This window comes from Dunckerocampus dactyliophorus, chromosome 1, assembly GCF_027744805.1.
Source record: "Dunckerocampus dactyliophorus isolate RoL2022-P2 chromosome 1, RoL_Ddac_1.1, whole genome shotgun sequence".
Classification (NCBI taxonomy): Eukaryota; Metazoa; Chordata; class Actinopteri; order Syngnathiformes; family Syngnathidae; genus Dunckerocampus; species Dunckerocampus dactyliophorus.
The window spans coordinates 51,585,363-51,598,702 of NC_072819.1; the positions used below are offsets into that span (position 1 = coordinate 51,585,363).

General features: G+C 45.4%; 3 protein-coding genes and 1 non-coding gene across 6 annotated transcripts; 2 read left to right on the top strand and 2 right to left on the bottom strand.

The window, feature by feature from the left end:
- LOC129189647 (uncharacterized) lies at window positions 1–2,430 on the bottom strand. Its single transcript, XM_054791549.1, has 6 exons — window positions 1,512–2,430; window positions 1,196–1,305; window positions 688–1,086; window positions 502–618; window positions 301–374; window positions 1–236 (listed from the first exon to the last, which is right to left on the bottom strand). Exons 1-6 carry the CDS (start codon window positions 1,528–1,530, stop codon window positions 140–142), a joined length of 816 nt encoding a protein of 271 aa, XP_054647524.1. The 5' UTR covers window positions 1,531–2,430; the 3' UTR covers window positions 1–139.
- On the top strand, window positions 104–8,552 carry mtrf1 (mitochondrial translational release factor 1). Of its 3 annotated transcripts, none has more exons than XM_054791508.1 (9): window positions 104–2,336; window positions 4,244–4,332; window positions 4,418–4,499; window positions 4,571–4,678; window positions 5,850–6,022; window positions 7,622–7,739; window positions 7,802–7,938; window positions 8,014–8,112; window positions 8,179–8,552. In XM_054791508.1, exons 1-9 carry the CDS (start codon window positions 1,943–1,945, stop codon window positions 8,302–8,304), a joined length of 1,326 nt encoding a protein of 441 aa, XP_054647483.1. In that variant the 5' UTR covers window positions 104–1,942; the 3' UTR covers window positions 8,305–8,552. The 3 variants fall into 3 exon arrangements, with proteins under 3 accessions (XP_054647483.1, XP_054647493.1, XP_054647500.1); XM_054791518.1 differs by lacking the exon at window positions 104–2,336 and adding an exon at window positions 2,344–2,564; XM_054791525.1 differs by lacking the exon at window positions 104–2,336 and adding an exon at window positions 2,584–4,095.
- On the bottom strand, window positions 7,154–12,793 carry wbp4 (WW domain binding protein 4). The gene is made up of 11 exons (XM_054791537.1): window positions 12,690–12,793; window positions 12,483–12,555; window positions 12,346–12,408; window positions 12,030–12,153; window positions 11,764–11,952; window positions 11,620–11,687; window positions 11,480–11,555; window positions 11,282–11,412; window positions 11,003–11,220; window positions 7,948–9,493; window positions 7,154–7,836 (listed from the first exon to the last, which is right to left on the bottom strand). Coding segments are annotated over exons 1-10 (1,146 nt in total). The 5' UTR covers window positions 12,692–12,793; the 3' UTR covers window positions 7,154–7,836; window positions 7,948–9,291.
- Window positions 12,794–12,993: 200 nt separating this feature from the next.
- On the top strand, window positions 12,994–13,065 carry trnae-uuc (transfer RNA glutamic acid (anticodon UUC)). The gene has a single exon. It is a non-coding gene; the product is annotated as a tRNA-Glu (tRNA).
- The last annotated feature ends 275 nt before the right edge of the window (window positions 13,066–13,340 follow it).

Sequence of the window (13,340 nt, forward strand, 5' to 3'; positions counted from 1 at the left end):
ACATGCATAATGAATGTGTCACGTTATCAAGTTCATACATTTGAGACTGCTGCCCTCTGCTGATTAGTTGCACCAACAACCTCTTCACGCAAACCAGACTGAACGCTCATTTCCACTCCTCAATATCCTGCAGCTATATCTATTTATCACTAACCACCGAATCACTCGATGATCCCAGCTTCATTTTCAGCTCAGCTATCTGTCTCTCCATGCGGTAGACGTCACTGGACATCTGCCTGCATAAGCCAGAGACAAGGGAGGAAAGATTCTGGAAAGTGTCTGCATTGGATGAGTCTTTACCTGTGGAGAGCCTGCGCCTTGCTCAGCTGGCGATGGAGGCACTTGACCATGGCTGCAAAGCGCTTGTTTTGAATCTGATAAAACATTGATTATTCTTTCAGTGTACCCCGCCTGTCGCCCGAAGTCAGCTGGGAGAGGGTCCAGCAAAGCGGCATAGAAAATGGATGAATGGATGATTATTCTGTCATGATTTTGTCATACCTCAATGTCTTTCTTTATCTGTGCATGGCTTTCCAACTCTTTTTGCAGATTTTCTCTCCTCTCAGCTATAGTTTTCCTCATGGCAGCAATCTCCTCTGTCAGAGCATCAACCTCTCTCTGTAGACAAAATATCAGCAACTATACGCCATGTGGAAGTAAACTTGGATCCCCTATCTTAAAATGCACCTTTGCCGTCCGGGCTGTATTTCCCTGAGAATTCTTTAAATCCTCCTTCAGCTCCTCCTTGGCCTTCCTCAGGCTCTGAAACAGCGCCCGCTTCTCCTCCAGCTCCTTGCAAGCCAAAGTCCAGCCAGACGCATGCAAAACCGCCTGTCTGTAGTCATTCATCTTTCTTCGATAAATTTCAAACCGTGTCTGTGCCGTGCAGGCCTTCTCTTCGGCCTCGCTTATTTGCTCGAGGAGTTTTGTGTTGTCCGCTCTGATGGAAGCACACTGGTCATGTCGGGCCTGCATCTGCCTCTTCAAATGCATCATCTCACCCTCAAGGAAGAGGAGCTCTGTGGATTTACATCTCAGCTTCTTCTCTGCCTCATCACCTGTCTTCTGCAAATCTGCCAGTGTCACCTGGTAAAGGCATCCACCGTTCTTCCTTTAATTGTGACCACTGATATTTGATGAACACAGATAGTGATGAAAATAAAGTGTTTTTTTTATAAATGATTAAACGGTGAACCTGAAGGGAGCTGAGAGTCATCTGCTTCTCTTGAAGCGCTTCCGTCTGAGTGTAGCCATGTTGGCTAATGCTTTCCAGGGCTTGGGTTAATGATAATTGGTTGTGGCCTTCTGAAGATGACATAACAACAACCTATCGACTTATTTGTTAGCACACACAATGGCCACATCATCAAATGTGGGTTTAACGTCCATACAATTACCAAAAGTTGAAATGTTAAAGCTAACTAACGAGGTCAGCATCGAATAATGTCGTTTTTTTAAATAATTAAACTATTACATTTTCCAAATTATTATTTAGTTATTAATAACATTACCATTTGTACAAGCTGCCATTTTAACACCGTCGGATAGGATAACGTTTTAGTGACCATTTACATAACCGAACTAAAATGATTATAGCGACAGAATGGCCATTAGCTTGTCATATCTTAAATTAAAACTCATACTCCCAGAATTCTCTGCGGCCAACCAGTGTTGCAATTGTCTCGCGAAAGAACCAAGAGACTGGCTCGACAAGGAAGTTGGGGGTTCGTAGGCGACTTTACAAAAAATGCCAACTAAAACAACAGGGAACTTGGAAATTTGCAAACTACTTTCCAAAAAACAAGCCCAAAGTCGCTAGCGCCCTTACGCCATTTCCCAAACTACTTCCGGGTTTCGAGTTAATGTTGTTGCATGGCACTACAGTATCACTTATTATACCATTTTATATTCGTCGTTTTCATGTAAACAAGTGAGTTCTCAAATGTTTTTTCGCAGTTGGTCCCGCTTGTGTTCCGTCACTCACCGCGAAGTATACAACCTGAAAAGAGGACGGTGGAGGGCAATCTCAGGACATACTAGTTCAAATCATGCTAATATGTTAGTGGTGCAACGCAGTGTTGCTTTGGCGTCAAGGCGCCTTTGTCGCAGTAGTTATGCGGGTGACTTGTACAACAACGGTTCCGTTCAGAAGTATATTCAACAACTTATGGAGGAGCACAGACGTCTCCAGCAGAAGTTACAACGTGCAAACCTGAACGAAGCCGACAGGAAAGTGATGATGAAGAAGTACAGCCAGCTGCTGCCCTTGGCAAATCTCTTTTACAGTGTTGAACAAGCTCTGAAAGACCTTGTGGAAGTTCAGGCCCTTTTACATTGTAAGTAATTGTTTTGAGAAATGCAGTGGCGGAGCTAGGAGGTGGCAAGGGGTGGCCGTGGTCACTCTCCGTCCACCCCCACGACTGGGGGACAGTTTTGACAAACGCGGCTTTGTGGTGCAGAACAGTAGTTCACCCTAACCGCCGTTTCCACTCGGACGCATTTCACTGCAGCACACAACTTTCCTTGGAGCTGTCTAAAAAGCGTGTTTTGCATGAACTTTCCATGTAAGTTTCCATGATGACTTCGGTCGAGTTTTCTCATTATGTTGACTTTGACTTCAGTCATAAATCTGTAAATATTGGAAGCTCTCTGTAGCAGCACGAGAGGGCATGTAAACCAAGGAGTGTACATAGCATCTGTGTAGGCTCTTTACTGCCTACAAAAACTGTTTATTTCTTATCTCTATGTTAAGTCTCCTAATTCTCAAATTCTGTATTTTTCTGATGTAGTTTAGTTGCATTTTTCTTGCCAAGTGTCCTTGCTCAAGGGACGCTTGCCTCATGCATTTGGGGATTAACCTACTCTGCCTGCATCTAAGATTGAATCTAAGGTGGTTCCTTAAATCTGCTAATTTAAGAGTGGCCTTTTCTAAGATACGTACCAGCAGAAGGATGTCTCTCCCAAAGTTGGTAGCAATGCGTCTGTGTAGGCTCTCAGTCATACAGGAGTTGTCCAACGAGGGAAAGGCTTCTTGAGACGTCATCTGTACTTCTGTGAAGAAGGTGTCGGACGTTTCGCTCCTCATCCGAAGAGCTTCGTCAGCGAACTAACAAGTGCTGGTAGCCTAGGCCTTAAATACAGTAAGAGTGGGCGGAATTGGTGTGCCAACACCCTCCTCCTCCAGCACTTCTCCTCCTCCCTGTGCGATTGGGAGAAGAATCCAGAAACTATGCATTGAAAACATGTCCTCGGCACACTGTTCAGTTATTAATTGATCTAATAGACGCTCCAAGCAGTGGCCGGGGGTGGCTCATTCTGGTCGGGTCCCTCCCCATTGGCCATCCATCCATTTTCCTCCGCTTATCTGGGTCCGGGTCGCGGGGGCAGCTGTCTGAGTAGGGAAGCTCAGACTTCCCGGCCACCTCTTCCAGCTCCATGTGAAGCAGCGGCGGCTCTACTCCGAGCCCTTCCCGGATGCCCAAGCTCCTCACCCTATCTCTTAGGGTGAGTCCAGCCACCCTACGGAGGAAACTCATTTCAGCCACTTGTATTTGCTTGTATGAAGGCTTGTATTTGCCTTCTGGCTCAGCTCTCTCTTCACCACGACGGTCCGGTACGGTGACCGCATTACTGCAGACGCTGCGCCAATACGCCTGTCGACCTCACGCTCCAACCTTCCCTGACTTGTGAACAAGACCCTGAGATACTTGAACTCCTCCACCTGGGGCAGCACCTCATTCCCACCCACCCTTTTCCCACTGAGAACCATGGCCTCGGATTTGGAGGTGCTGAGTCTCATCCCAGAATCTTCACACTCAGATGCAAACCCCCCCAGTAAACGCTGAAGGTCACAGCCCCATGAGGCCATCAGGACCACATCGTCTGCAAATAGCAGACCAGATCCTAAGGCCCCCGAACTGGACTCCCTCGACGCCTTGGCTGCATCTATAAATTGTGTCCATGAAAGTGATGAACAGAACGGGTGACAAAGGGCAGCCTTGGTGGGGGCCAACGTTCACTGGAAACAGGCTGGACTTCCTGCTGGCAATGCCAACCAGGCTGCTTTTACACCCCCTGGCCATCTAGACATTTCAGGTATCAAAGTTATTGCCACCCCCATGTGAGTAGTGGTCTCACCTTGGCCACCCCAGTGAAACATGTCTGGCTCCGCCGCTGGGGAAACGCATTCCATCTAAATCAGCACAAATTGGACTTAATTGGATTCTCCTGACTTGAATTTCAGCAACCCCCCAAGGTGAAGAGCAGTTCATCCAGCTGCTGAAAGAAGAAGAGGCTCTTATCTCCCACAGGATTTCAGACTTGAGAAAAGAGGTGGGACTACTCAAGCTGATACATTATCCAATAAAAGCTGTATTTAATATGAACGTTCACTCCTGGAGGCTTATTTTCTCTCCAGTTGATGAACGCGCTCGTGCCGACTGACCCTATGGACTCGACTAATGTCCTACTGGAGGTGGTCTCAGGACGAACAACAGGAGGTTTGGGGATTTTACTTAGCGTAAACGCTCATATATATTTGAGGTTTATTTTCATTAATGTTTGTTGTCAGGTGATATATGTCAGCAGTTCACCCGAGAGATGTTGGAGATGTATCGGGGTTTTGCCGCTCACAAGAAGTGGGATTTTGAGACGTTGAACTACACACCTGCTGAGTATGGTATGTTTTATGTCTTAGGCTTTTACTTGTTAGGATACATGACAGCTTGAAAGGGATAGTTGAATTTGTATGACATCCCCGTCAGCAGTGACTTACCCCCCCCCCCACTTTGTTCCGTGAGCGGAGTTCGGTGAGGAGGAACGTATTTCCAGTTAGCTGCTGGGGTCTCTTAAAGGGATAGTTGTTGTTTTTTTTTTACATGACGTTGTATTACATCCACATCAGCATTGTAGTCCAATAACAGAGACTTACCCCCCCTTCCCACTTGGTCTCCTAACTCCAGTTCTGGTCAGATTTCCGTGATGAAGAACGTAGTTCCGCTTAGTTGCTGGGGACAATTTAGTAAAGAGTTTGGCTTCTCAAAACAATATGCCTTCAAAAGATTAATACATTTGCGTCACAAAAATGGCTTCTCAAAAAACTCAAACCTCAGAAAACGCTTGGCGTTATATCCGTCCCCCCCGCCGTACCCCTGCGCACTGTTGCCTGTGCGTTCATGTGAATGCATACATAAACAAGATGGCCGCAGCGCTCTGTTGCGGAAGTAGATGCGAGCGTCTTCGTCACATTCACATGAACGCACAGGCGACAGTGCGCAGGGGTACGGCGGGGGATAGATATAACGCCGACTACACTTCATGTCAAAAAATCCCAACTATCCCTTGAAGTAAAGTAAAGTAAGCGTGGCTTCTCCAAACAATATGCGTTCAAAAGAGTGACACGTGCATCACAAACCTGTCAGTCGCTCGGAATTATATCCTGTCCGTTGGTATCACGACGCGCTCTCGCCTGTCCATGGTTGTGTGTGTTCCACAGTGTTTACATGCACGGATGGGGACTGCTGCGACGGGAGTCTTGCATGTAACAAAAACACAGCAATGGACAGGCGAGAGAGGAGAGGAAATAATGCAGAGCGACTGAGAGGTCTGACTTTGTTGTACTCTTTTGAACGCATATTGTTTTGAGATTCCAAACTCTTTACTTCAGTGACCCCAGCAACTAACCGGAACTATGTTCCTCCTCACCGAAATCAGACCAGAACTGGACTTGTTGGACCAAGTGGGGGGGGTAAGTCACTGTTGATGCACTCCACTGCTGCTGGGGATGTCATACAGCTTCATGTCCAAACATCCCAACTATCCCTTGAAACTTTGTTTTGTGTGCTTCTCAGGGGGTTTGCATCATGCGGCTGTGCTGATATCCGGGGAGGACGTGTACAGGCGTCTGAAACATGAAGGGGGAACACACCGGGTGCAGAGGATCCCCGAAGTGGGTCTCTCCTCCAGGATGCAGCGCATTCACACTGGAACCATGACCGTCATCATCCTGCCTCAGCCTGTTGAGGTACCAGCTTGAACTTTAACATCAGGGCTGTCCAAACCTTTGCCATTGAGAAAAATAACACATCTTTGTGTTCAGGAATACATCTTAATAACAAAAAAAAATCATCATTTAGTTTTCTTTTTTTAATTCTTTTTTTTTTGTTGTTAAACACAGACAACAATTTTATTTTCGCATTGAAACTACCGTTTTGGTCAAGGAGCGAACAGAAACAAAGTTATTTTGGTCATTACCAATGTCCACATAAAATAAAAATAACATGTCAAATACAAATATTTCATAGATAAATAAAATCCATGCATTCACCTTCTACCGCCTACCTGAGGTCGGGTCGTGGGGTCAGCAGCCTAAGCAGGGAAGCCCAGACTTTCCTCTCCCCGGCCACTTCGTCCAGCTCCTCCTGCCAGATCCCGCGGCATTCCCAGACAAGTTGAGAGACCTGGTCTCTCCAGCGTGTCCTGGGTCTTCACCTCCCCAGGGAGGCGTCCTGACCAGATGCCCGAGCCATCTCATCTGGCTTCAGCAGTTCTACTCCGAGTTTCTCCCGGATGACAGAGCCCAGCCACCCTATGGAGAAAACTCATTTGGGCCGCTTGTACCCGCCATCTTGTCCTTTGGGTCACCACCCAAACCTCATGACTATAGGTGAGGGTAGGAATGTAGATGGGGGGAGCTTTGCCTTTGGGCTCAGCTCCCTCTTGACCAGAATGGACCGATAAAGAGCCCACATCACTGCAGACGCCGCATCAATCCGCCTGTCCATCTCGCGTTCTGTCGTCAAATTATATATATATCCTGAAAACATCTAAAATAAAATCGTAATGATTTGGTCAAATAACAAGTCAATAACCCTTTTTTCACACGTAGTCACCCCATGACAGAATATGTTGTATGGCCTCCTTTGCAGCCTTAAAGTACTTTATGCCCAGCAATACATCTTAATCATTCCGAAAATATACATGAATAGTGCATATGGCAGTCAGATTCACAGACAAAATTCACAATAAAAAAAAGATTTAGGCAGTTATCTATTTCCAAATAAAATAAGAATAAAAGGTAAAATAAAAATATTTACTAAATAAATGAAATATGCAATTAAAATACAATAAATAACCCATTTTTCCACAAATAATACCCAAATAACGTACTGTTTTGTGTGGCCTCCTTTGCAGATTTAAAAAAAAAAAAAAGAAAAAGGAAATGACTTTTTTCTGTTTTTATTTTTTAAACATTCAGATAAGTTATTCTGTTCTAGCATTTAAACTGCCATTTTGGTTGAGAAACAATAAAGAAAACACATTTTGGTAACTATCAGTGTCCAAATAAGGTTAAAATATTGAGTAAGTCAGCAAAATATAAAATAAAAATACAAAAAAAAAATTTGGCAATTATTTGGTAACTAATTGCACACATAAGCACGCTAGGCTAACTGTTGTTTGTAGGTTTTCAAAAATGTTTTCCTCGTGGCCCTTAACCTGCTTTCAGTCGACCGTGGGCCGTCTTGAATTCTATTTTTAGAATGTGCTGGGGGCAAAGAGAAACAAATGGCCCCCGGGCTGCACTTGATTACCACGTTTGGTTAAAAGCTTGCATGCTCTCCAGGTGGAGGTCAGCGTCGATCCCAGGGAGCTGCGTGTTGACACCTTCCGATCTCGAGGTGCGGGGGGCCAAAGCGTCAACACGACGGACAGCGCTGTGCGCGTTGTTCACCTTCCCTCGGGTAAGACGTCCAAGCTCTCATTCTTCCTCACTGATGTTTTAACGCCGGTGTTTGCCTCTCAGGTATGACAGCGGAATGTCAGCAGACCCGCTCCCAGCTGCAAAACAGAGAAACAGCCATGCGCTTGCTGAAGGCCCGCCTCTACCAGAGCATGCTGGGTAAGGAGACCGAGCAGAGGCGTTCAGCGCGGAAGAAGCAGGTACGTTACCTCCTGCAGAAAATGTCTTGTTTGTCAGGAAGACGGCATCTCTTCACTCCACGTCTCTGGCACTAGGTGGGCACGCGCTCCCAGTCGGAGAGGATCCGCACATACAACTTCAGCCAGGATCGCATCACAGACCATCGGACAGGCTTTGTTGGCAGAGATATTAAGGTCAGCTCCTCAGTGTGCTCCAAAGTGTGACACGTGTCACATGTAGCGTGTTTCAATCCATGTCAGGAGTTCATGCGAGGGGGGGACGCGCTGGATGAGCTCATCACGGACGTACTTGAACACGCAGAAACGGGGGCTGTGCTGGACCTGGTGGAGAGTGGTGGCAACGGCCTGTCCAGGTCTGCAGATTGATTCACAAGCTGCACAAGTCACAATGCAAATGATTTATTATGATTATTATTTATATCATGTTTTATCTTCATCACTTTTATAAATCCAATAATATCATGGTATAATAGTTGTAAGTGATACAAACAATTGCTAAATTGCAGCAGTAGATTTTGTGCAAACGTGTTTTATTTTTAAACGTGTAACATGTTCAGCTTCAGCAGCCTCTGTGATGCCGGTCATTTATTCTTACATAAAACATGAAACGCACACGTTTCCCTGACGCTTTTCTTGGTGACACGATGATTTGGAAATCATTCTGGAAATTCCATCAACAAAAAAGCATACGACACATTCTCTGTTGAGTTGAGTTGAGGTGCACCCAAAACGTGCCGATTTCTTGCAGTGTTTCCATCACCGCCACGCCGTTAAAAAAAAAAACATGTAAAAAGGTAACTCCAATGTTGATGATGATAATTAGCGTCACAAAACATTCATGTCAGTGATAACAATCATGATGATTGGACACCACAGGACTTTTAGACATCAATACACAATTCACTTAAAGGGACAGTTGGAATGTTTTGACATTCTGTTGTAGGACACCCCCATCGGCAGTGTAGCACATCAACAGCGACTTACACAAATCAATGATGACTTCCGCTGCAAATCTGCAACATTTTACAGGATGCAGCTCCAGTTCATGTCAGATAAAACCATGTCATGTGCTTTCCCTTCCAATATCAGGATTAAATCAACTAATCGAGAAAAGACCAATTATCCAATTATAAGACTAATTTTCTCATCACTACACGGTACCTCAATAATAAACCTATACATGGAACACAAGAGCCTGGAAAAGATCTCTGCATGTTGGGAGAAGGTGTCACATGCAGCATGACACCAGTGTCGTCTTGCTGAGTGAAGGAGTGAACACGTGTCCTATAAGCCATGTTGTCACAGCTTGCGCTTAAACAAACAAACAAAAAAAACAAAGGAAAGAAAAATCAGTTAATCGCTGTCATCTCTCTGTCGGAAGCTTCTGGATTTGCCGTTCTGTGTCTTGCTTTTTTTGAAAGAGGCAGGTCCACTTTCCACTCCGAGCGAAGTGATGATGCGCTCCGTGAACTTGGGTTTGGGCTCCGGTGGCAACGCTATGGGTGCAGGCTCTGCCTCTCCCTTTCCCAGGGGCAACTGTAGGTCCACGATGGCGCTGTGGAGGAGACAGCACCACTAAGCGACCTTGCTTTAACCTGTCCTATGCTCCTGATCAAAATGCTACGACCAGTTGCAAGGACGTACACGTTTGCCCTGTTGGAACTTAAGGAGGTTCCAAGTGGAGTTTCAGAACGCTAAAAGAAGATATGGGAGTGACACAAAACGTTTTGAGGAAGAAAACTGAAGTACTGTAGGCTGTTCATCCAAGGTTTACAACCACAGCCTTTCAAAGACAACATGTTGGCAAACGTGGATTCAATGTGATTTTCTGTCAGGTGTTCACTGTCAGGATCTCTTGATGGCAAAGGCAAAAAAGCTTTCTCTCTTTGATTGTTGAGCTGCACGAGCAAGGCCTCTCGCAGCGTGCCATGCTGCTGCGGTCCGACACAGTAAGACATTTCAAAACATCCTGAGGCTCATGGAACAACAAAGTCAAGTGGTAGACCCCCAAAAAATGAGCTGGAGGATCTGACTGACTGTCCATCAAAGCACTGGACATTCCTCGGCCCAAATGAAGGTTGTTAGTGGTGCAGACTGCAGTCTGAACCATCAGAAGCCATCTGCAGGAGAAACGTTTTAAGAACAAAGAAACATCTTCAGAGGCCTCATCTCCTTTGGCGCCACAAAATGTCCTGTTTGGAATTTGCGCAAGAGCACCAAACATGGGACGTTGAAAGTTTGATTCTCTGAGAAATAACGGAGCCTTGACAGTCCTGATGGCTTCCAACGTTACTGGCATGACGAGGAGATCCCACATGAGATATTTTCCACACGGCATCTGATCTGGGGTGCTTTTCCTTCAATGGAGCTTCAGCTTGTGCAGGGGGGTCAAACGACAGACTGCTATGGGGAGATGTAGCAGGAGGCATCCCTCATGGCTGAAGGCCCTCGTCTGTGTGGTGATGACTGGCTTTTTCAAGAGGACAACGCTGCACTTCACAAAGAGCAATAAGCTCACTCTTTTAGACCATCCTGCGTGTTCCCCTCATCTAGATCCAATGGGGAACATTTGGGAATGGAATTACACAAATGGACATGAGTTCCAGACAGCTGAGTGTGAAGCTTCTGGGATGACATTCAACACCTCCACATCTGAGGCCATAGTTCTCAGTGGGAAAAGGGTGGATGGCGCCCTCCGGGTTGGGAATGAGGTCCTTTCTCAGCAAATGAGTTTCCTCCAGAGGGTGGCTGGACTCCCCCTAAGAGATAGGGTGAGGAGCTCAGAGTAGAGCAGCTGCTGTTGAGGTGGCTCGGGCTATTTTAGGGGGGGGTTCAGGTTTTTTTAAGCTACTTTTGATTAGCTGATGAACAGCCTATTTCACTTGAATGATTGTTTGCAATAAATTGCTTACTCCAGTTTTTATTTCTCCTGCTTTTGGAATTCTAAAGCTCAACTTGGAACCTTGTTAAGATCCAACCATGCAAAATGCACATTCTTGCAAGTTTCCAACTGGTTTTAAAATGTTGATCATGAGTGTGTGTGTGCATACTGTAGCTCACGTACTACGGGTCCTTCCGTTCCTGAATCCGTTCCCAAGCCCCGTACGGGTTGACTGCCTTTGGCCTCTTGGCTTTTACCATCTCTTCCTGTGTTTTCACCTCAGGTTCAGTGCTTGTGCTTTGGATCCGCTCTTTCTCCTCTTTAACATCATCTTGAGGGATTTCACTGCTCGTTTTATCTTCTTCCTTCTTTTCTGAAGATTCACCCTCTGCTTTCCTTTTCTGGAATAGGATGTTTGAGTACAGCAGTTAGGCAAATAAATTGTCTTTGAATTGTTCTTACCCTGGACGACTGAGCCCCATCAGAAGCCTCGTCTCCTCCTGTTGGCTCCTCCTGAAGCTTTTCCTCCCTGCTGGTGTTGGATTCAGGGGCCTTCCCGGAAGGTAAGTCCACTGGCTTTTCCCATCTGGACTCTTGAGAGGTTTGAGATGATCAAACACTATCTGTGATGGTAAAACACGTAACATAAATAATAACAACCTCCTGTTTCTGTGTTGTACCAGTATGAATATCCTTCAGGGCTGACACCTTCCGTCCAGGCACTGCCAGAAGCCTTCTAGATAAAAAACATTATTGACATACACCTGCATTACTCAAAGCACAAAAACAACACAAATAACCTCATTCTGCCCGGGTTGCACAAATTCTGAGCCACTCTGGAAACCTTCAGGCTGGTGCCACTGAGACTCTGCAGCAGAATACAGCCCAGTTAATGGATCTCACAGTTATCAATGCTAAATAAGTACTTGTCTGGTTATCCTCGCCTCCAGTGATTGTGTTGTAATAGTATGTGTGTCCGTCGTCCGTCCGTCCTTCAACCCAAGCCCGTGTTGCGTTTGGTTTTCTTGGCTTCTCTTTTTTCTTTTGCGGTATTCTGGCATGCGGCGGCGGCTCACACACTACCACAGGTGGTGCTTTAGGTTTTATTGCGGGTTGGACACAGGGGCTGGATGCTGACACAAAAAGGATTACAATCAGTCAGACAGCCAGCCTGTTTTTTGGTTTTCTCCAGATAGTGCCACGCAGTTACCTGATTCCATTTCCATCCTCTTCAAGTCTTCCTCATACGCCTTCAGGGCAGCCTCCTCCATTGCCGCAAACTGTTTCGACATACGCTCATCTTGCTTGGCTTTCTGGACACTCTTCTTTTTGATCTGCAAAGGGATGCAGTATGTAATGATTGACAGCTGGGGGTAGCCAATAAGAGGCCGGCTATGAAGTCCAGCTCTTCAGTCTGGCAATTATCACACCATGCCAGTGGGACGGATGCCAAAACCAACACGTTTTTCTTAGCTGTTAGTATTTGGCTCCATATGAAAAACACATGATACAGAAAGATATAATACCTCGGTGATTTTGGATGCCACATTTTCTTTGTGATTCTTCCCTCTCTCGTGAAATTCTATGCTCTACAACGCAACACAACATGAGGACGTATTATCATCAAATGGACATTGCATTGGGCAACATTCGGCTCACTCACTGGCTTATTGTCCGCGATCCAACACTTGCAATATTGGCAAAATTTCCTCGGTTGTGACTTCCAGTAGTCAGCCCTGTAAGAATATGAAAAGATTAAGTTTGACTGCTAATGAGGCTAGCGATCCAAATTCATGCTTCCTTGAACGGCATACGTGACCAAAGGCGTTTTGTAACCCTAAATATTGACCATTTGGAAGTTCTTACTTACATTTGTAGTCTCAGCGTGATTGTAAGGATTAAAGCGAAGAAATCGAGGTAGGGGCTGCGCACATTTCAAGAATAACACCGTCCACTGGTGATGACATCACCACCAATTACGTTCGGTTTGAATGTAGTTCATTGAACTTGTCAAACATACGGCCGCGCCCTATTACGCTTATTACATGGATAGACATTAGCAAGTAAATGGAGTTCAATATAAAAGTTATCTGTCGCTAATACTATTGAATATCAGCGAATGACTGTCGCAGGAGTCAGTATCTATTAAGAAAGTGTTACCTGGATATATGTGGTCCCATATGGTCTAGCGGTTAGGATTCCTGGTTTTCACCCAGGCGGCCCGGGTTCGACTCCCGGTATGGGAACGTTGTTTTTTTTTTAATCCCCATATCACAGTCATCATGTTCACTGTTGACAATAATGTTCAAAGTCGATTCCATCCTTTCCAAATTCCGTACATTTTATTATACCGATGCATTATTATTACCACCATAACGACATTTAAGTATAAATTACTATAAACAAAAAAAACAAATCTAGTTCGAAGCTATATAAATAATATACTGTACTAGCAACACAAGAATATCGCCTCTGTTCGTGACCCCATGCGCGTGACGTCATAACCAAGCGCCAATGACAA

Excerpts from the sequence above, each read along its gene's own strand:
- LOC129189647 (XM_054791549.1), bottom strand. Across the intron at positions 375-501 it reads AGATAAAGAAAGACATTGAG|ATTCAAAACAAGCGCTTTGC; the intron begins GTATGACAAAAT and ends ATGTTTTATCAG. Across the intron at positions 237-300 it reads AAGGCGCAGGCTCTCCACAG|GCAGATGTCCAGTGACGTCT; the intron begins GTAAAGACTCAT and ends TGGCTTATGCAG.
- mtrf1 (XM_054791508.1), top strand. The coding sequence starts at position 1,943 with ATGTTTTTTCGCAGTTGGTCCCGCTTGTGTTCCGTCACTCACCGCGAA. Across the intron at positions 6,023-7,621 it reads TCCTGCCTCAGCCTGTTGAG|GTGGAGGTCAGCGTCGATCC; the intron begins GTACCAGCTTGA and ends CATGCTCTCCAG. Across the intron at positions 7,939-8,013 it reads GTTCAGCGCGGAAGAAGCAG|GTGGGCACGCGCTCCCAGTC; the intron begins GTACGTTACCTC and ends CTCTGGCACTAG.
- wbp4 (XM_054791537.1), bottom strand. Across the intron at positions 11,953-12,029 it reads GAGGATGGAAATGGAATCAG|CATCCAGCCCCTGTGTCCAA; the intron begins GTAACTGCGTGG and ends TTTTTGTGTCAG. Across the intron at positions 11,556-11,619 it reads TGCAACCCGGGCAGAATGAG|AAGGCTTCTGGCAGTGCCTG; the intron begins GTTATTTGTGTT and ends TTTTTTATCTAG.